General features: G+C 54.7%; 2 protein-coding genes across 8 annotated transcripts in view; one reads left to right on the top strand and one right to left on the bottom strand.

The window, feature by feature from the left end:
• NUMA1 (nuclear mitotic apparatus protein 1) overlaps positions 1–6,743 on the bottom strand; it is a 78,017-nt gene extending 71,274 nt beyond the window's left edge. For 4 of the 5 annotated variants that reach the window (XM_042840222.2, XM_065596579.1, XM_065596571.1 and 1 more), the window contains exons 1-2: positions 6,609–6,743; positions 508–566 (exon numbers count right to left, since the gene is read on the bottom strand). The gene's annotated coding sequence lies outside the window, so the exon portion shown is untranslated. The remainder of the gene's footprint in view (positions 1–507; positions 567–6,608) is intronic. The other variant, XM_042840223.2, reaches the window with a different exon arrangement.
• Positions 6,744–6,882: 139 nt separating this feature from the next.
• Positions 6,883–19,109, top strand: LRRC51 (leucine rich repeat containing 51). Of its 3 annotated transcripts, none has more exons than XM_005292186.5 (5): positions 6,883–7,014; positions 10,804–10,901; positions 12,610–12,815; positions 15,320–15,468; positions 16,643–19,109. In XM_005292186.5, the coding sequence occupies exons 2-5, from the start codon at positions 10,817–10,819 to the stop codon at positions 16,782–16,784; spliced, it is 582 nt and encodes a 193-aa protein (XP_005292243.1). In that variant the 5' UTR covers positions 6,883–7,014; positions 10,804–10,816; the 3' UTR covers positions 16,785–19,109. The 3 variants fall into 3 exon arrangements, with proteins under 3 accessions (XP_005292243.1, XP_008170980.1, XP_065452755.1); XM_008172758.4 differs by having other exon boundaries at positions 6,971–7,065; XM_065596683.1 differs by lacking the exon at positions 6,883–7,014 and adding an exon at positions 7,073–7,094 and having other exon boundaries at positions 16,643–16,893.
• The last annotated feature ends 2,857 nt before the right edge of the window (positions 19,110–21,966 follow it).

The raw sequence follows: 21,966 nt of genomic DNA, 5'->3' as shown, positions 1-21,966 counted from the left end.
GTTGGATATGTTTTTTCAAGTCCTGCTCAGCCTCCACATGGACAATCGGATGTTAAATCCCAGAGCACAGCCTTGGCAGTGAAAAAGACAGTCTTACCTCTTACCACTACAGCTTTAAGGCATATCACGATATAAAGAAGTGTCAGGCCTACAAATCCCACCCAACTCCTGCCCACTCCATTTCTATCCTAGGGGATAAGCTGCAGCATCCTGACCACCTCAGAACATAACTTTAATGGGAAACCCCGACATCTGTTGGCAAACCTGTTTGCCAGAAGCTGGGAATGAGCGACGGGGGATGGATCACTTGGTGATGACCTGTTCTGTTCATTCCCTCTGGGGCACCTGGCACTGGCCACTGTTGGAAGACAGGATACTGGGCTAAATGGACCCAGTAGGGCCATTCTTGCGTTCAAACAGATTATATTTATACTAGAGAAGCATGACACAATAGTGAAAGTAGTTACTGGGAATATGAAGCAGAGGAGACACATAAAGGAGACTTACCTTCGAGAGAAAGACAAAAGGCAATGCAGTCCCCTTAGATGGGTCCAGCCATAAAAACACTACAACAAAAGAAAAGGTGTGATCAGCATCTGTTTAAAAAGACACAAGCAACCAAAACTGGCCACCAAGTTGCCCTTTCAATTTCTGTGGCTTTACTATTACATTTCTTTAAAAACAGGAAAGTGCATCTCTCCCCCTGTTGCTGTGATAGATGAAAGCTAACAGGGGAGCTGGCTGACTATACAGAGGAAACAGCAAGCCTGATTAGACAAGGTGCAGGCTTTCAATTATACGGCAGCCTGAGGTGTTACCTGTAACATAGCAGATAAAACAATTGTACAAAGAGGTTATTTGTAGTGCAGAACTGAGGTCAGTGCCCCGCTGTGCCGGATGCTGTAAGCGCCCACAGACGCTGCGGCTGGGAGGTTTAGTTCTCAGTCTGGGTAGACGTGCTACGTCTGATCAAGCGAGCATGCTAAAAATAGCAGTGTGGCCACAGTGGTGCAGGCCGCGGCTCAGGCCAGCCACCTGAATACAATCCCCTTGGCTCGATCAGAGTGAGCACACACACGTCTACCCAAGCTAGGAATGACCCCTCCCAGCTGCCGTGCCTAACGCTATGTCTACGTTGGCAATTGAATGACAAAACTTGTGTCTTTCAGAGGTGTTGAACCCCTCCCCGCCCAAAAGACAAAAGTCTTGCCATGACAAGTGCCAGTGTGAACAGCGCATTGTCGGCAGGAGCTAGTGTGACCAGATGTCCCAATTTTATAGGGACAGTCCTGCTATTCGGGGCTTTTTCCGTCCCGATTTTTCACATTTGCTGTCTGGTCACCCTAGCAGGAGCGCTCTTCTGTAGACAATGCAAATGCCGCTCACTGGGGGTGGAAGTTTTTTGTTGGCAGGAGAGCCAACAAACAGTGGCTACACTACCCTACAAAGCTGTGTAGTATAGACATAGCCTAAGAGACAGTCCCTGCTCCAGAGACCTTAACGTAGACAAGACAAAGCGTGGGAGGAGAGCGATATTTTGTTTCAGGGTTTGTAATGCCACCCAGAGAGGAGAGGTGGTCCAGTGGTCAGGTTACTAGCTTAGCACTTGAGAGAGCTGGGTTCAACTCCCTGCTCCACTGCAGACTTCCTGTGTGACTTTGGGCAAGTCCCTTGGTGCCTCAGTTTCCCCATCTGTAAAGTGAGGATGATAGCACTGCCCTGCCTCACAGGTGTGTTGCAAAGGAAAAAAAAATACATTAAAGATTGTGAGGGGCTCAGATACTCCAGTGATCGCGGCCAGCTAAGTACCAGAGATCACTAGATCCTCACCCATCCCTGGAGCACCTTATCCCCATTTTGCAGATGGGAAAACTGAGGCACGGAGAGTATGTCTACCTTGCAGCTGGGATGTGTGATTCCCAACTCAGGTACACAGACTCACACTGGCTCAGCTCAAGCTAGCAAGCTAAAAACAGCCATATGGAAGTTGTGATACAGACGGCACTTCGGGCTAGCTACCCAAACTCGGACCCAAGGAGTTGGGCAGGCTTGGACTCGGGTGGCACTTACACGTTTGAAGAGTTGGATCCATTAATTCATGTTTCTTGAATAGCTCTACACCAACATATAAGCTGCTTGGAAGATACCCAACTAAAACAAGGATCTTGCACATACCTGCCCAATAATCCAAGCTGTATGGAAGGAGACTCGCACAGTTTTGCATAACCCCAACCAATCACCTTCAACACATACATATGCAGCAGCAGACACTTGAAAATGGGGGGTGGTGGGAGGAGAAAAGATTTTAGGACTTGATATGAAAAGGGTAGAGTATCTCTAGCAGGCACAAGTAAAGTTGGGGTATTAATACTCTATGTACACCTCCACAAAAACACCTCGTTAAAATACTTCAATTGCTTTAAATATGTACAATTTTCCCCACAACAGAAAAGGAAGTCTAGAGAGCCCACCTCCTCCAAGAGGAGACACTAAAATACACCAACACTGAGCAGAAATGCCTTCTGCTACTCCAGGTCTCTAGTGTAACTCCTAGATCAGAGGTACAACATGCACAAGTCAAGAGTGAAAGTGAGCTAGGAACAAGAGACATAGCAGAAGACTGGCAAAACTAAAGAGAAAGGAGAGCGTGCCACCAGAGAGGTCAACTTAAAATGTCTGTGTTTTGAAGTCAGGCTATGCTGCCCCCCAGCGAATCCCCGCCAAACAGGGCTCAAGACCAGATCTTTGCAGGAGCTACCAACAAATGAAGTGAGAGAGAGAGTGTGAGGGAGTCATTCAAAATACAGTAATGCTTGAGGCATTTCCTGACAGATACAGAAAAGCAGGGTGGATAAAAATCAATGATTTAAAAGAAAAAATCAGATTTTTTTTAATTTAAATCAGATTTTTTTGATAAAATGCTTTTTTGGGAAAAAACCTATCTAAAGATAGTTTTAATTAAGATACTTTATAGCTCAATGATATCTCATCATGGAATAGGGATTATAAATTCTAATTCTATAGTATGAGACAATATATTCATGTAACGTTTAAGAAAAGTTTTGTAAAGGAGTTCCAATAGTTCATGGATTAGGGTCCCAATCTTATGGGGTTCCAGGGGCTTCTGTAGAGATTATTTAGGTTACTCTTTCTATCTACCCAATGGGGCTCAGTCTAGAAGATACAATCAGAGATGCTTAGTTTTGCAGTTCTCAAACTGTGGCTTTATGTCTCCAGAGATAACATGCTTGTTAACAACAAAATTGTTTTTAAATACATAAATTGATTTGAGATCTACCATACCATTCTCTCACTAGAAGGGAAAACCTATAATGGCAGCAGGCCGTAAAAGAAGCCCAGTTTGGGCATAAGAACCATTCAAGAAATATATGTTTGCTGATGATGTTTTAAAGAAAGTCACACCAGTGAACTGGTGGAAGTCACTTAAGCACTTGGATTCAGAGACTGTTGAAGTGATCATCTCACTTTTAACAGCAGTAGCGTCTTCTGCCGGTGCAGAAAGAATATTTTCTGCCTTTGGACTAATTCGTTCCAAATTGAGAAATTGTTTGGGACCTGAAAAAGCAGGAAAGCTTGTTTTTCTTTTCCAGATTATGAACAAACAGAAAAATGAAGGTGAAGACGACTGAGTTAGCAGCTAATATTTTAATAGTAGAAGACAATATTTTAAGTTTCTCATGCTGACCTGGCTGACATAGTCGATTTTAATTTTTGTTGGTTTTTTTTTTTTAATATTTCATTTAACTATTTTAGTTTAAAACAATTTTAACAAACACAAACCTATTTTTAAAAAACTTGAATGTTTAACTAAATTCAAACATTCATATGCTTATTTTGTTAAAATACGTTTGCTGTTGAAGAAAAAAAATCCAGAATACATAAGGTTGTTGTTTTAGTTAAATAAAACAATTTAAATGTCTGTCTGGTGATGTTCTCCTCCTAATACAGCATGGCAAGAAAAATCTCCAAATATTAATGATTAACCTGTTGAATTGGAGATCGTTAACCTCCCAGTGACTTCATAAATATCTGCTGCAATTACCTTTGGTAAATGAAATAACCAATCAATCATTCTGTTTCTGATGTAGCTGTAAAACTAATCTGAAAAGTTTTCAAAATAAATCACTTTAAAAATGTACAGTGTGTACCTTAGAATCATAGAATCTCAGGGTTGGAAGGGACCTCAGGAGGTATCTAGTCCAACCCCCTGCTCAAAGCTTCTAAAAATGAAATCTACATCTATCTCGGAGTTGTGAAGAATATGTATTAAGGTTATAACACCCAACAAGAATGCACTTTTATGTAGAAATCCATGATTAAATCAAGTCTTCCTGACTAGTGATTTAAATCAATTGGATTTAAATCAAATCCACCCTGCAGAAAAGAAGTCTGCCTACTAATTAAAATCATGCTAGGAAGAGAGAGAACAGGAAAGCCAGCATGGCACTTTCTCAGGGACTGTTTGGCATCTCAGATGTGCTCACAATCTGGAGAAAGGGTGAGGGGCTACAGGTACATAAGCCTCAGGTGCATGACAGATGCACCTTCAGTGGAGTGGCTCAAAGCAAGGCCAGACAGATTAATAAACAGATTAAATTGGAGCCATTCACGAAAACACAGGAGCCTCTCAGATCATGGACACCCACAGGAGAACCTTGGGTAAATCTGTCCATTTCTGTGCATGCACATATTCCAGCAAACTCATACGCAACACCACTCACATCCTCCTCACAGGCCACTCTTGCACAATCACACACACCAAGCCAACCCCCAGCATCTGCTCCACGGCTGGCAGGAGAAAACCTGACAGCTCCTTGCTCTCAGGGCATAGCTGCCTGGCCTGGAGATGGCCAGCAGGAAGCTTCCCCGCTCCCTCCTCAGCCCGGGGGAAGGTCAGACACTTGCTGCCCAAGGCTGACACCGAGGACTCCTCTGTCCTGATGCACCTGCAGGGCAGGGCTGGAGCAGCGGTTTAGCTCTGCAAGCAAGGTGCTGTACAGAGCACAGGAGAGGCAGGGAGCCACCAATCTTGGGACAGGCAAATAGACTCCCTTAAGACCAAGTGTCCCCTCCGCCCCCCTCATCACCATCCTCTCAGCCCCCCTCCCCACAAGTCACCATCCCCCCAGCTTCCCCCTCCCCCTGGTCACTGCCCCCTCCCAACTCTTCCCAAGTCACCATCCGCCCAGCTTCTCCCTACCCCCAGCTCGTCCCAAGTCACCATCCCCCCAGCTTCCCCCTACCCCAGTCACTGCCCCCTCCCAGCTCCTCCCAAGTCACCATCCCCCCAGCTTCCCCCTACCCCAGTCACTGCCCCCTCCCAGCTCTTCCCAAGTCACCATCCCCCCAGCTTCCCCCTACCCCAGTCACTGCCCCCTCCCAGCTCTTCCCAAGTCACCATGCCCCCAGCTACCACCCCCAGCTCTTCCCAAGTCACCATCCCCCCAGCTTCTCCCTACCCCCAGCTCCCACCCCCCAGCTCGTCCCAAGTCACCATCCTCCCAGCCCCCAGCTCCCCCTCTCCCCTCAGCTCCTCCCAAGTCACCATCCCCCCTGTAATCCCCAGTCACCGTCCTCTCAGCCCCCTCTTCCCCCAAGTCACCATCCCCCCAGCTCCTCCCTCCCCGTCACTATCCCCCAGCTCCTCCCAAGTCGCCATCCCCCCAGCACCCCCTGCCCCCCATAGTTCCTCCCAAGTCACCATCCCCCCAGCATCCCCTGCCCCCCAGCTACCATCCCCCCAGCTCCCCATAGCTCCTCCCAAGTCACCATCCCCCCCAGTCATCACCTCCCAGCTTCCCCCAGCTCCCACCCCCCATAGCTCCTCCCAAGTCACCATCCCCCCAGCACCCCCTGCCCCCCAGCTACCATCCCCCCAGCTCCTCCCAAATCACCATCCCCCCAGCACCCCCTGCCCCCCAGCTACCATCCCCCCAGCTCCCCATAGCTCCTCCCAAGTCACCATCCCCCCCAAGTCATCACCTCCCAGCTCCCCCCAGCTCAGCCCCCCAGCTCCCACCCCCCATAACTCCTCCCAAGTCACCATCCCCCCAGCACCCCCTGCCCCCCAGCTCCCGCCCCCCATAGCTCCTCCCAAGTCACCATCCCCCCCAAGTCATCACCTCCCAGCTCCCCCCAGCTCAGCCCCCCCAGCTCCCACCCCCCATAACTCCTCCCAAGTCACCATCCCCCCAGCACTCCCCAGCCACTGTCTTCTCAGCCCCCTCTTCCCCCAAGTCACCATCCCCCCAGCTCCTCCCTCCCCGTCACTATCCCCCAGCTCCTCCCAAGTCGCCATCCCCCCTGCCGCCCAGCTACCATCCCCCCAGCTCCCCATAGCTCCTCCCAAGTCGCCATCCCCCCAGCACCCCCTGCCCCCCAGCTACCATCCCCCCAGCTCCCCATAGCTCCTCCCAAGTCGCCATCCCCCCAGCACCCCCTGCCCCCCAGCTCCCGCCCCCCATAGCTCCTCCCCAGTCACCATCCCCCTGTGCCCCTCCCCCAGGTCACCGCCCCGTGGCCGGGCGAGTCCCCAGTACGGCAGCCCCGCCCGCCGCCGCCAGGGGCAGGCCCCAGCCCCCCTTTACCGTATTGCCTCGAAGCAGCGGGGCGGGCGATGCCCCGTGACTCCCCCTGGCCCCTGCGCGGCAGCGCGGCCCTCACCGATTCAAACAGCTGCGCCGCCCCCCATTCCACCCTCCCTATTGGCTGCAGGCCGCGTGTACGTCATCTGACGCATATTACGTGAGGGGAACTACAGCTCCCAGGAGCCCTAGGGTGGGGCGGGAGTAGATCTCGCGAGAGGTGAGGAACTCTCGCCGCGTGCCCCTCTGGGAAATGTAGTTCCCAATTACCCCCCGTAACTACACTTCCCAGCATGCCTTGCGGAGTCCGGGCTGGGTGAGGCTTTTGGTGTGGTTCTGGTTACCATAGCTACCCCGAGAGTTCCATATAGTGAGGGGAGAGAGACAGAGAGAGAGAGGAGCAGAGATGGTGAGTGTGAAAAATCTTTGCAGGGAGTGTGAAAAGAGGGGCCAGGCACTGGTGAGTGTGAAAAGAGGGGCCAGGCACTGGTGAGTGTGAAAAGAGGGGCCAGGGGCTAGTGGGCATGAAAATCTGTTCAGGACACTGGTGAGTGTGAAAAAAGATGCCTGGGGAAGGTGGGTGTGAAAATCTGTGCAGGGTGCTATTGAGTGTGAAAAGAGGGGCCAGGGCCTAGTGGGCATGAAAATCTGTGCAGGGCACTGGTGAGTGTAAAATCCATGTAATTGCTTGACGAGTGTGAAAAGCTACGCAAGAGCACAGCGTACACGGAAAGCCGGGCAGTGAGCGTGGTAATTGTGCAAGGGCAGGCCGAGTGTGAAAATACGGTGCTGTAAATGTAAACCTATGATGTGACAGAGTGCGGCGCTCTGAACTGAGTGTGTAGCTCTGTGAATTGGGTGTGTAGAGCTGGGCAGGCAGCAACCAGGGGGCGCAGCTGCAGGGGGCGCCCAGTTCCCTGGGCCTCACTTTCGGTGAAGCAGCGCTTACAGCGAGGGTGCCATTCCTGGGATGGCTCAGTGGAAACTGAGGCAGCTCCCCCTGCTCCCAAGAAAGACGGGTTCTAGTTACCTATCCAGGTTCTTATACGGCCCTCATCACCCTGGTAGCTGGGTGCCTTAAAGTGCTTGTAACCTGCAAGTTGACTGTGTACAAATGGCCCCCGGCAAAGGGCAGAATTGGCATCTGTGTCCCAATTGCCAAACCGCATTCTGCCGTCGCTGAGTCCCGTTCAGCCCCACACTCTGGGGCTCTGTCCTTTGTACTGTAGTTGCTGTTTTCACAGCCTTGAGACGGATGTGAGCACCCCTGGAACGGAGCCGTTTGCTGACACAGAGAGATCCTGTATTAAAGAGATCTGGCTCCAGCGTCGGGGACCAACTCACTCTGTCTTTCAGAAGGCGCCTCGCTGCACTCAGGACGTTACCAGTCCAGTGGTGCTGTTTGTGGAGTAGACGTTTTCAAAGCGTCCCCTTTAACACCATCACCTCTTGTGCTGTATGCCAGGTGGCTGCGTTTCAAAGGCAGAGTGATCGCCTCATAGGAAAATGGAGGGGCCATGGGCCCTTGTTAAATGCAGGGGAGTTGCAGTCAGGAGACCACCATCTATATCTGGCTTGCCCTCTGGCTCACTGTGTGACTTTGGGCAAATATCTAACCCCCTACGTGCCTCAGTTTCCCCACCTGTAAAATGGAGGTAACCACACTGACTTCCTAATATGACATTTGGGAAGCTCAGTGAATGAATGTTTAAACAGCTTTGGCCCTTTAGATGTGTTGTTAGCTTGTCAAGTGCTTGGGGACTGAAAAGCAGTGTGAGAAAATCAGCTCTTAGAAGATAAAACAACATCTGTGAAATCAGCGTGCCAGGGCAGAGGCAGCCGTGCATTTCCACCGGCATGCAACAGCTGAGGGCTGTGGAGAATAGTAACACTCCGGGCTTTCCAGACATTAGCTAATTAACCCTGCTGGGAGGCGAGCATGGTTCCCCTTCCGCAGATTCATAGATCATCCAGTCTGAGCTTCTAGATAGCACAGGCCAGAGAATTTCACCCAGCTGCTGTGTTGGGGATGATAACCTGTGTTTGGCTAAAGCATCTTCCATAAGGCCTCCTGCCTGGATCGAAGAGATGGGAGAATCCACCATTTATTTCCCTGGCGAGTTTGTTCCAATAGCTAATCACCCTCCATAAACATTGTGTTTAGTGCAGGGGCGGGCAAACTTTTTGGCCTGAGGGCAGCATCGGGTTTCAGAAATTGTATGGAGGGCTGGTTAGGGGAGGCTATGCCTCCCCAAATAGCCAGGCATGGCCTGGCCCCCGCCCCCGCCTCCTACCCCACTCCCTGCTTCTCGCCCTCTGACGCTCCCCCCCTCGGGACTCCTGCCCCATCCAACCCCCCCTGCCCCATCCACCCTCCCCGCCCCCTGTCCCCTGACCGCGTCTGGAACCCCCATCCCTGATTGCCCCCCGCCGCCCCATCTAACCCCTCCTCTCATTCCTGATTGCCCCCCTGGGATCCCTACCCCATCTAACCACCCCTTCCTCCCTGACTGCCCCCAGAACCTCTGCCCCTGACTGCCCCCCCCCGGGATCCCTGCCCCCATTCAACACCCCCGTTCCCTGCCCCCTTACCGTGCTGCCTGGAGCACTGGTGGCTGGCAGCGCTAGAGCCGTGCCGCCTGGCCAGAGCCCGCCACGCTACCGCGCAGCACAAAGCACTGGGTCAGGCCGGGCTCTGCAGCGGCGCTGCCCTAGGAGCTCACAGCCCCACCGCCCAGAGCATTGCGCCGGCGGCAGAGCGAGCTGCTGCGCGGGAGGTGGAACAGCGGGGGAGGGGCCAGGAGCTCAAGGGCCGGGCAGGAGGGTCCCACAGGCCAGATGTGGCCCATGGGCCGTAGTTTGCTCACCTCTGGTTTAGTGCCTTATTTCTCATTTCAATTTGTCTGGCTTGAACTTCCAGCCGTTGGCTCTGGTTCTGCCTTTCTCCACTAGACTAAAGAGCCCGTGATCCGGCGTAGTCCCCCTGGGAAGGTAGTTACCCGTGGTAATCACGTCACCTCTCAACCGGCTATTGGAGAAGCTAAACAGACGGAGATCTTTAAGTCTCTCACTCAAAGGCATTGTTTGCCAGCCCTTGAATCATTTTGGGGGGCTCCTTTTTGCACCCTCTTCAAGTTGTAAACAACCTTTTACAGATGTGGACAGCTGAACTGGAGGCAGTATCCGGTGTCCGGCGATCAGTATCCAGTCTCCCCAATGCCGGATACAGAGGGGAAATCGCCTCTCGAACCCTGCTCCCCTCTTTGTACAACCAAGGGCCACGCTAGCCCTTGTGTCACACGGGGGATTCATATTGTTCATGCACTGTGACCCCCAGCTCCTTTTCAGGGTCACTGCTTTCCAAGATAGTCCCCCATTCTGTAGGTGTGGCCTGCATTCTCTGGTCCCGTACAGGGAAACTGAGGCACGGTGGGATTAGGGAATTTGTACAAGGAGAGAGTAGCAGAACTGGGAACAAAACTTCATTGTTAAATCCCCTTCTGGGCTGAGCTCTTTGGCTCCGAGGGGCAGGCCTGTACTTCCTGGGCCAGCAACCAGCTAGGTGCGTCCCTCCCTAGTGAATTCAGAGACCTGCGCTCCACAAAATTAAACGTGACGTTAAATGTTGCCAACCTCAGCTCCCCTGCCCTTTTGATTGGATGCGGTATTCTTGTTCCTACCCTAACCCGTCATGTGCCTCGTGCTCTTAAACAGCTGCCAGTTCCACCCCAGAGGTGGCTGCACTCCAGAGGCACGGATGTGAAAGTCGCTGGGGTCGTCTGGGTTGAATGGCGCCATCTGATGGTGTTTTGACGTCGTTACCTTGCGGTGCTGCAGGTGCAGCCCTGTTCATACTAGTCTGGTTGCTTAAGGGGGGAATGCAATGATGATGCTGGGGGGGTTGAAGACGAAAATGTCCTTTGATTTGTGCTCCACCTCAGCAGCACAAAATATCGTTGGGAGCCAGCTAGTGTGTCTGTGCACCACTGCCCTCTCCTGGATGGAATTAGGACTACACAGCCGTGTGTCATGAGCCCCGTACTGCTCGTTACTAAAGAAGAGGCTCTGCTAGTTGAGGTGGAAGGGCCCTGGACTTTGGACCCAAAAGGAGCTGTGTTCTAGTCCTGGCTGTGGCTGTGACGCCTTAAGGGCTGTTCCGGTTTCTTTATTAAAATCCCTCTCCTGCGGTTTTTCCTAGCGTGGCCTGAAAGATGAGCGTGCGATGGGATTGCTGTAAGATCTCACTGCAGGCGCCTCCTCTGGACTACTCCTTCCGAGGCATCAGCTTCATCCAAGGTGCGGCTGTTACTCTGCAAAGCAAACTAGCACAGACTTGTTTTGGGCATGGGGGGATGGGGGGGCGCTAGGGCTCTGTCCCCACCACAGCTGTCGCTCATTGGCTCCTTAGCTGTCCCGCCCTGCAGAAAGGCCGTTTCATGCAAGGACCAGTCTACCACTGGGGAAACTCAGGCCTGGAGCTCCAGTGCCTTGCTCGGGCTCACGAGAGGAGTCAGTGGCAGAGGTGAGAGGAGAACCCAGGCGTCCTGCCTCCCACCAGCAGCGCACACCCACCCTTCCAGAGCTGGAAATAGAACCGGGAGTCCTGCCTCCCGCTTCCTCCTCTAACCCTTCCCCGCTGCTTCCGGAGCTGCAGCACGAGGCACCGGGAGTGACCGGGAAAGGACGGAGAGCAAAGCGGGAAATCAGCCAACTGCATGTTTCAATGCTGCCGCCACCTCTGTCGTGTGATGGGATTCAGCCAGAGCAAGCAAAGCGCACGGCTGTGCGAAGGGCCTCTGTCCCCAGTGTCGGGGTCCCCCTGCAAAGGGCGTGTCGCTGGGCCAGCCTGGGCTGCTTTGAGTTATGCATGATGAAGGTGCCCGTCGCTGGCAGGTGGTTCAGTCTTAGTCCGCTGGCTCCCTGCTGTCCCACCGCCGCGGGCTTCACAGACCCGGCCAGGGAAGAGGGTCAGATCCCGGGAGCTCTCTCGCAGAGCAGTCCTGTTACTGCTGGGGGGAGCGATAGCTCAGTGGTTTGAGCATTGGCCTGCTAAACCCAGGGTTGTGAGTTCAATCCTTGAGGGGGCCACTTGGGGATCTGGGGCAAAATCAGTACTTGGTCCCGCTAGTGAAGACAGGGGGCTGGACTCAATGACCTTTCAAGGTCCCTTCTAGTTCTAGGAGATGGGATATCTCCATTAATTTCTAAGTTCTCATCAACGGCAGGGACAACGTCAAGCGATGTTGTACTCAGGGGTGCAATGGGGCAGTGCAGGGGGTGACAGGGGGCCAGCCCTCCCCCAGATCTGGGTGGCGTCATGGCGGTGCCCCTTCCCTGCTGCCATGACAGAGGGCCGGCCGGGCCAGCCTGGAGTGGTGTGGTGACCCTGTACACCAGGTTGCACCGCTAAATTTGGGGTGACCAGGCAGGTAACCTGGGCCCCTCCTTAGCAAAACGCTGGTAATGCCCCCAGCCAGACTCCGGGCCCTGCTGTCCGAGGTGTTGCTCGGACACATAGCCCCTGCCCTGAAGAGCCCAGACGCAAGTGGAAGGAAGGGCGTACCATGACCTGTTCCCCGTGGCCCAGAGAGAGGGAGCGACTTGCCCGGGGTCACCCAGGAACCTGTGGCAGAGCTAAAAGTGGAAGGTGGGTCTGCTGCACCTCGGCCCATTGCCTTAGCCACAGGACCAGCATTTCCACCAGCTTCGGAGCAACGAGCAACAGGGGTCCCTAAAACCCGCCGCAGAGAACCACGCTGTGCCGGCACTGGCGATGAGCGCGGGGAACCAGCGGCGCCCTCCCTCTCTGATCCTGCAGCTGCGGGGTGGGTTAACTAGAGTGCAGGGACGTGCCCAGATACCAAGGTGATGGGAGCCGTACCAGAACCAAGATAGACCGGGGTCTGTGGCTGCCCAGCCGGTCACTGCTGCCGCCGACCGAATCAGCAGCAGGTCGTGCCCTTTCCCTAGGCTGCTCTAACCCCCTCCCTACTCTCCCCACTAGACCTGCTGACAGAGGAGCCCCGCACTGGCCTCAAGGTCATCAAGCGCTCGGCCGGGGGGAAGCTGCTGACCCAGGCGGTGCGCCTGAATAACAACACCATCAACGAGCTGACGGACTTCGCCTCCACCATGGAGCAGCTGCTGGAGTACCCCGACGAGCTCTCCTGGGTCGACCTCTCCTTCAACGACTTGTCTACCATCGACCCGGTACGGCTGAGCGGGAGCACTGGGGGCTGGTGGCTTAGGGGGTTAGCCCTCAACAGGGCAGGCTCCTAACCCTGCTTCTGACACCAACTCCTCCTGAGGCCTCGGGCAAATTCCTGCCCCTCTGTGTGCCTCAGTTTCCCCACCTGTAAAATAACGGTGATACCCCTCCACCCCCTTTGAGCGCCACAGCCACGTGAGTACAGCCGGATTACACACTGCAGCTGCTCACCTGTACATGGGATGTAAGAGCAAACCCTGCCCAGGGCTAGCAGGGAGTGGAGGGGTTTGGGAGAATCCATTTCCAAAGTGCTCCCAGGTGGCGCCGGGTGCTTGGGCCATGCCGGTGTTACTGCTCTGCAGCCCTGACTCACCAGACTTGGATTAGAGCCCAAATGCTGCTCACCGCCAGGTCCGTTCTGCCCCCTGCCCCTGCACTGATGCAGCCCGGTGGCAGAGGGGAACAGCTGGCAGAGCAGGCTTGCTGTGGGGAGCGGGGCTGATGCCCTGGCCACCTTTAGGGAACTCGGGCGATTCAGGGGATCCCCGCCAGTCAGAGCTGCGGGGAGCTCGGAGGGACTCAGTGTTGGCCTAACTCTGCTGCCATTGTAAAAGCCCCCCGGAGTTCAAGGGGGGCTGACAGGCCAATGGTGAGCTCTTTCAGAAATCACAGCCCTATTGTGTGTCCCCTAAGCTCTGGGTAAAATCAGGCTGCTTTTCCCAGCTGGGTCCCAGTGGGGCCTTGGGTGAGTCCCAGCTCTTCCCTGTGCCTCAGTTTCCCACTCCGCAGAGCTGGGATAGTGGTCCTGCCCCACTTATAGAATCCTAGGCGCCAACTTCCCCTCTTTCCTGTGGGTGCTTGACCCCCCCCTCCGCCCCCGCTCCAACCCCTTCCCCAAAGTCCCCACCCCAACTCTGCCCCCATTCCAACTCCTTCCACAAATCCCCGCCCCGGCCTCGCCTCCTCCCCTGACCATGCCATGTTCCCACTCCTCCTTCTCCCTCCTGGTGCATGCGAACACTGCAAACAGCTGTTTGGCTGCGGCCAGGCGGAAAGCGCTGGGAGGTAGGCAGAGGAGTAGGGACGTGGCGAACTCAGGGGAGGAGGCGGTGTGGCGGGGGGTGAGGGGAGCTTGGCTGTCGGTGGATGGTCAGCACCCACTAATTTTTCCCTGTGGGTGCTCCAGCCCCGGAGCACCCATGGAGTCGGTGCTTATGTATAGAATCACAGGACTGCAGAGGTCGTCTAGTCCAGTCCCCTGCACTCAAGGCAGGACCAAGTATTATTTACATCATCCCTGACAGGTGTTTGTCTAACCTGCTCTTAAAAATCCCCAATGATGGAGATTCCACAACCTCCCTGGGCAATTTATTCCACTGCTAAACAACCCTGACAGTTAGGAAGTTTTTCCTAATGTCCAACCTAAACTGCCCTTGCTGCAATTTAAGCCCATTGCTTCTTGTCCTAGCCTCAGAAGTTAAGGAGAACAATTTTTCTCCCTCCTCTCTGTAACAACCTTTTATGTACTTGAAAACTATTATCCTGTCCCTGCTCAGTCTTCTCTTCTCCAGACTAAACAAACCCAATTCTTTCAATCTTCCCTCCTAGGTCATGTTTTCTAGATCTTTAGTCACTTTTGTTGCTCTTCTCTGGACTTTTTCAAATTTGTCCACATCTTTCCTGAAATGTGGCACCCAGAACTGGACACAATACTCCAGTTGAGTCCTAACCAATGTGGAATAGAGCAGAAGAATTACTTCTTATGTCTTGCTTACAACACTCCTGCTAATACATCCCAGAATGATGTTTTTTTTTTTTTTTTTGCAACAGCGTTACGCTGTTGACTCATATATAGCTTGTGATCCACTATGACCCCCCGATTCCTTTCTGCCTTACTCCTTCCTAGACAGTCATTTCCCATTCTGTATGTGTGCAACTGATTGTTCCTTCCTAAGTAGAGTACTTTGCATTTGTCCCTATTGAATTTCATCCTATTTACTTCAGACCATTGCTCCAGTTTGTCCAGATCATTTTGAATTTTAATCCTATCCTCCAATGCACTTGCGACCCCTCCCAGCTTGGTATCGTCCGCAAATTTATAAGTGTTCTCTCTAGGCCATTATCTAAATCACTGATGAAGATATTGAAGAGAACCGCACCCAGAACCGATCCCTGCAGGACCCCGCTCATTATGTCCTTCCAGCATGACTGAGAACCACAGATAACTACTCTCTGGGAACGGTTTTTCAACCAGTTATGCCCCCACCTTACAGTAGCTCCAGCGAGGTTGCAGTTCCCTGGTTTGTTTGTGGGAAGGTCCCTGCTCCATGCTCATGAAGCCCTGTGGAATCCTGGGGTGAAGGAGGCTAGGGAAAGGCAAAGCCCGGCTGGGGTTGCTTTTGACGGGGGGGTCTTATGGCCCAGCTTATACCCTGGGAGAGGCTTGCTTTGCGTCCAGGCTCTCCACGCCCTCCCTCACTGGGGCTGGGGGGGTCTGTGGCTGCAGGTGCTGACTATGTACCCCGACCTCCGGGCCCTCAACCTGCATGGGAACAGCATCCAGAACCTCGGCGAGGTGGACAAGCTGGCCGTCCTGCCGCGCCTGCGCACGCTGACCCTGCACGGAAACCCCATCGAGGAGGAGAAAGGCTACAGGTGGGGCAGAGGGGCTCAGCCAGCTAGTGCGTCGGGGAGAGGGAAGGACAGTGGGCAAAGAGAAGAACCCAGCCCTGGGGAACAGCTCTCTGCCCTCTGCTGCCAAGGTGCCCAGAGAGACTCGCTCAGGGCCCCATCCACCTCCACTGGAGTCAATAGACTCCTGCTACGCCCTGCCCAAGACCCCACATGCCCCCTCTGGGATACACAAACCAGACCATGCCAAGGGAAAACTTTTAAAAGGCTGGGCCCGGCTCCTGTCAACCCTGCTCACGCGCTAGCCTGCCCCATGCATGTGCGTCTACAGATCCTCTCCTCAGTGCCAGAGGACAGCCAGGGCCAGAGACCCTCAGCAGGATTAGGGTCCCATCGTGCTGGGCACTGCACGTTCACATAGCGAAAGTCCATCCCCAGACCTCACCCAAGGTCACCAGCAGGGCAGGGCAGAGAATCCAGATCCCCTGAGTCCCTGCCCGGTCTCCTCGCTCACGCTGGAGTTGTGTAGGCCCCAAGCAGTGGTTCTGGACTGGTCCTCGGAGAATCACTTGCCATCGCTCCGAGACGCGTGACGGAGCAGGCCGGCCCATCGGATTTGAAATTCAATGATGCCGCCACTATCGGGGCTCGACCAGCTGTTCGTTAACCCTGCTCCCTTTCGGGAGACGTGCGACCCCAGTCAGGCAGTAGGGTCCGAGAGCAGCGGCAGCAGGTAACGGAGGTGCTGACGAGCTGTATTTGTTCTTCAGGTCTAGTCCCTTGCAGAGTAGGTGCCAAGATCCACCCAGCCAGGGAGGAGCCCATGGGAAGCCCATCGCTGGTCTTGCCCTTGATTTTATACAATCTGCTCTGCTCCAGGGGCCCAGTGCCAATATGATCCCCAAGGCACCCCGAGCCGACACCCTGTGCTGACTGGCCCTAGGAGACAGGCTGCAAGGAGGCAGATCAGGGACTCCTGGGCAGTACGGATTGCAGCAGTTCGTTCTGGCCCCCTTGGGAGAGGAAGCAGGGCCTCCATCTACTACCGAGGGCTTCTCTAGGCCCAGGCTGGGGCGTACAGCGTGAGCTGGGGGCAGGGGAGGAGAAGCAGCCCCCGACATTTCAGTGGGGAGGCCAGGGAGTAGCCCTGGCCTGATAGCCGCCCCCGTTCCGGGCCTGACCGGCCGCTCTCCCACAGGAGCTATGTGCTGTCCGTGCTGCCCCAGCTGAAGTCCTTCGATTTCAGCGGCGTGACGAAGCAGGACCGCTCCACCGCCACCTTCTGGAGACGCATGAACGTCAAACCCAAGGTGGTCAAGAAAAGGCGGAACAACTACTGAGGGGACGGGCTGAAGCAGCATCCGCACCGTTCAACGGGGCCCAGCGCCCCGCGGGGGTGGGCAGCGTAAAGCCCGCGTGTTAGCGTAGGAATAAAGGCTTCGAGCTCTGTAGGGTAGGACGATGAATCGCTACAAGGGGCAGGGCTCAGTCATCCCTGGAGACGGACGGGGAGGGCTGCCGTGGCAGTGGGCCGGGTACACACCTGCCACTGTTAGCACAGAGGGTCTCTGCTCGGCTCGCTCCACCCGCTCTCCTGAGGGGCTGGGAAATGCCCCATCTCCTCTCCTGAGATCAGCAGGCAGCTGGTGGGGGAAGAAATGGGGCCCTGGGCCTCCCAGGAGGTGGTTGTGCCCCCAGCAGCGGAGGAGCTGGCCTTGCCCACTGCACTCCTTTAAGGTGTCCCAGCCCCGTTCTCCTGCTGAGGTGCCAGGGAGAGTCCATCTGTGGTAAGGAGGTGCCCGCGATCCCACGCGGGCTGCTTCCTTCGCGGGGAGGATGGGGCAGCACCACTCCCGGAGGCTCTTGTGCCCCAGGCTTGCTCAGGGGGGTTCTCTATGGCTAGACTGTACAGTGCAACCCTCCACCCCCAGCACATCAGACCCAAAGGCAGCCAGGGCACAGAACCACCCCGACACAGCCCCCGGCTAGAGCCCAGGGGCAAAGAGAGGGGCCCCGCCCCGGGGAGGCAAACAGCTCTAAGTGCTACATACGACAGGACTGTCCGCCTTCCACGAACCTGCCTCCCCTGGCCCCGGCAGGTGGGCTCTGCCGTGTGAGCCCAGTCGCTCCTGCGGGCACTAACCTCATCACACGCTCAGCCCACCTCCAAAGGCTCAGTCTCCTCACTAGCAGGGGTGGGATGAGCCTGAAGGCCCCCGACTCCTTTGGGGGAAGAAAGCTGGTAAGTGACTGTCCCACAGGACCATTTGATTGAACTCACGGGCTCCCATCAGTCACAGGGCCTGCAGCTTCTGGGACAACTCAGCCCTGCCCCCTGGGCATTAGTGCTTAATGCTCAGAGTCGTTCCCAGCTGAGCCAGCCAGGTTTCCCTTGTGCCCCAGGCCAGTCAAGTCATCCCCATGCAAGTCCCTGCCTGCCACTGTCATCACTTTCCAAGAGGCTTCGAGCACAACTGCTCCAGCCCCAACAGGAAATTGTCACCTCGCTCTTTGTCTTCCCCGAGGCAGAGTTTGCCCAGAGGCAAAGCATGTTTGAACCATCCCAGGCCGTGGGTGCGGCTGTGTAGAGCAGGAATCCGATCCCTGACCATTAACTGACAGTGCATACCCAGGGGGCTAGGTTGGGGCCGGGGGCTAGCAGTGGTTCCATGGTGTCAGACCTATTCCCCTCCCAGACACCTCTCCCCCCCCCCACCCCCCCTCCAGCTGTTCACTGCCCCTACCGCTTCCCCAGGGCCACTTCCGTGACTAGAGAGGCTTCGGTAAGGCCCCAAGAGGGGTAAATACGATGGAGCTACAGATCAGGCCTAGGGGCTCCCTTCTCCCGTAAGTACAGTGTGGGGAGGGAGCCAGGGTTCCAGCTGTAGCTAGGTCTACCCTGGGTCTGACATAGTTGAGAGCAACCTCAGGGCTGCTCTAAGTGACACCAGCTGCTAACTGTGCCCAAGGAGCCATTGGCCATGCAAGGGAGAGGTGTAGCACCTGCCTGGCTTCCCTCTACCCTGGGGCAAAATGGCACAGCACCTGTTTCTCCCCCCCTGAAGACTGTCCCACCTGCAGGGATATGCAGCCCAGCAGATGCGCCTTGCAGCAGACAATGTCTCCTCAGACTGAGGAAAAACGGTGCCAAAGGGGGTGAAATTCAGCCTGCCAAAGCTGCACCTCCCACTCCCAGCTCTCCTTTAGCACAAACCCCTGCCCCCACATTCCCTGCGCTTGCCCATGGGCTTCAGTGCACTTCAGACCCAAGCAGCTGCCAGCCTTGCTAAAGCAGAAGACAACCCCTTTAGTGATGGTATTGGGGGGGGGGGGCGGCAGAGAGAGAGCGTTGTGATCCTCTCTCAGGAGACCCTGATGTGTTAATGCTGCTGTGCCAGCCTCCCAAAGCCATGGCTGCATGGGACGCTCAGGCCAGCTCCACAAATCAGAGTGACAGTGGGTGGTGATCGCCCTTGTGCACGGTCTGCCACATCCCTTGTCCGTAGGACCAGGAATGAACTCCACCAGCTAGTCCAGGAGCAGGTGGGAGAGACACTCTGGGGTACTATGGAAGAAGCTCCTGGGTTAATGGTCTGAGGGCTCCTTGCCCCGGTTTTGCTGGCGCACTATTAAACACGTCAACTCTCGTCCACGTGGAGTTTACATTTTTTGTAAGTGGTCCAATTTCTTGACACGGCTCCATGATTTCCATAGGGGGGTACTGATCATCTAGGCTGCCGCACACAGCCCTGGCTAGAGAATTGCACCCCCTGGTCCTACAGCAAGGCCAGTAACGTGTGGCTGAGTGGAGCATCTCTTAGGGTATATCTACACTACCCCCGGCTCGATGCACCGGGGTTGATTTAGCAGGTCTAGTGAAGCCCTGCCAAATCGACCCCAGATCGCTCTCCAGTCGACCCCAAACAAGAAGAGTAAGGTAAGTCGACCCAGCATAGTGTGGACCCCGTGGTAAGTTGATGGAAGCTATGTCAACTCCAGCTACGTTATTCACGTATCTGGAGTGGCGTAGCTAAGGTCAACTTACCGCGGTAGTGTAGACATAGCCTTAGAAAGCCAATAGCCATTTAAAGATTACGATGTGGAGAATCGGCAGCAGCCCAAGGGAGGCTGCTCCAATCGTCCCCTCTGTTAAAAATCAGCACCTTATTGCAGGGATCCAAATTGTGAGCAGAGCAACTGAGTGAAAAACCAGTGAATTTTTTAATTCCAAGAATCTTACTGGACTGAAAAAAATTCAGACAATACAACGTTTGGTGGGACTGCTCCAGCCGCCTTGAGGAGATGCGGTTTCATACCCTTGTTTTGCTGCAGTCACACGTCTAGATTACCCCAGAGGGGTATTACAGATAAATGCAGTTCTTTCGTTTCCGACGATCTGATCTGAAGCCAGTGCAGCTCGTCCACATCAACTCGACAATCTGAATGCCTGTTAGATTGATTGTGGCCCACAGAACGTGGGTTTTGAGTACAACAGAGGGTATGTCTCTGTTGCACTCAAAGCTGTGACTGCTGCCAGGGGCGCTGGAACAGTTTGGGTAGTGCGGGTGCTGAGAGCCGCTGAACCAAACTGTAAACGCTGGATATGATGGAAAGCACTTCAAGCCAGGGGGTGCAGGAGCACCCCTACTTCCAGCACCTAGGACTGCTACCCGTATAGATGTACCTGAGTTAGCTTTGATCACGCTAGCTCAAAGCCTATGGGAGAAGTTGTGGCAGTGCAGACTGCCTAAACCCACCTGAGATACGGGGTATGCTCCTGTTACTCAAACTAGGTGGATCAAAGCAGCCCAGTTACGTCTAGACTGCAATCAAAGGTTTGACTGCAGCACACGTAGACATAGCTGGAGTCACTGGTGGAGGACCGCCTCTGGGTCTCACGTTTATAGCAGGAGCATTTCTGGTGGCAGGCAGAAGCCGCCAGGGTGGCATGTGAAGAAGCCAGCATGGGTTGTTTGGGAGCTACTCTGAGGCAGCTTGACAAGCAGTTCCCCACAGCTGGGCAGGAAACAGAGTTCAGAGTCAGCAGTTGGCCAGGGTCAGAGGAGAAGATTTGAAAATCCTTCCTGTGAGACTAGAACCGTGCTAGAAACTAACATTGCCCACAGTTGCCTGCTTTGATGACCAGAATGGGGGGGGAGGGACAATCACGGCCAGGACTGGGAGTCAGCGTGCTTGGACGAGTCCCTTAAACCCCAGTGCCTCAGTTTCCCCTTTATGAAGTGTTTAATACTGACCTACTGCATGCGGGGAGTTGAAAGCTGCTTGGATTGCCCTGTTATTGCACAGCCTAGCTAAGGCCTAAGGGGAAAGCTGGCCTTGAATTCTGAACTCCAAGTACCCCCATCAGGGGGTCACTTTGCCTTCAACGAGGATGGGCGAGGGCAGCTGTGACAGGTTGCGGGCTTGGTTTAGGCAGAGTGAGGAGACCTGAAGGCAGCAGTGCAGAAGTAAGGGTGGCCTGGGATGGTATTACCACCCTTACTTCTGCACCGCTGCTGGCGGGGCGCCGCCTTCAGAGCTGGGCGCCTGGCCAACAGTCACCGAGCTCCGAAGGCAGTGCAGAAATGGTGGTGGCAATACCACAATCCTCCCTAAAATAAACTTGTGACCACCCGAAACTCCCTTTTGGGTCAGGACCCCCAATTTGAGAAAGGCTGGTCTCCCCCGTGAAATCTGTATAGTAGAGGGTAAAAGCACACAAAAGACCAGATTTCACGGGGGTAGACCAGATTTCACGGTCCGTGACATGTTTTTCATGGCTGTGAATTTGGTAGGGCCCCCCCAAGTATGAATTATACCAGGGCAGTAGCATAACTAGGGGGGGGGCAGCGGCCGCTCCCCCTGAGCGCATTCCCCAAAAGTGGCGCCTTTTTAACTCACTCACAAAAACAAAAAAAAATGCACCACCCGCTGTGGCGCGGTCTTCGGCGGCGGGACCTTCACTCACTCCGCGGGGCTTCGGCAGTGAGTCTTTCGGTGCTGCCGAAGACCCAGAGCACCGCCCCGTCCGTAAAAGCGCCGCGCGCTTTTTAACTCACTCACAAAAAAAGGTGCCACCCGCTGCGGCGCTTTTACTCACCCGGCGGCGCTTTTACTGACGGGGCGGGACTCTGGCTCTTCAGCGGCGGGCCCTTCGCTAGCTCCGGGTGTCTTCGGTGGCACTGAAGAACCCGCCACTGAAGCCCCGCGGAGCGAGTGAAGGTCCCGCCGTCGAGGTGCTGCCGAAGACCCAGTGAGTACAGGCGCCACAGCGGGTGGTACCTTTTTTCTGATCACTCCACCTGACTACGCCACTGTACCTGGGGCGTTCGTCACCGCCATGCGGCTGGAAGGCTTGGCGTTTATAAGACGAGCTCATCGCAGAGAGGTCAGGGAACAAGTCAACAGTGCAAGGTGAGGGAGTCGGACAGTCCCGGCAATGGAGATGGGTTGTTCGACGCGTCTACTAAATCACAGCCCATCGCATGGGGTGTGACCACAACTCAGGCCACTAACTGGTTC

Source organism: Chrysemys picta, chromosome 1 (assembly GCF_011386835.1).
Source record: "Chrysemys picta bellii isolate R12L10 chromosome 1, ASM1138683v2, whole genome shotgun sequence".
NCBI classification, from domain to species: Eukaryota; Metazoa; Chordata; order Testudines; family Emydidae; genus Chrysemys; species Chrysemys picta.
This window is presented reverse-complemented; position numbering and strand designations above follow the sequence as displayed.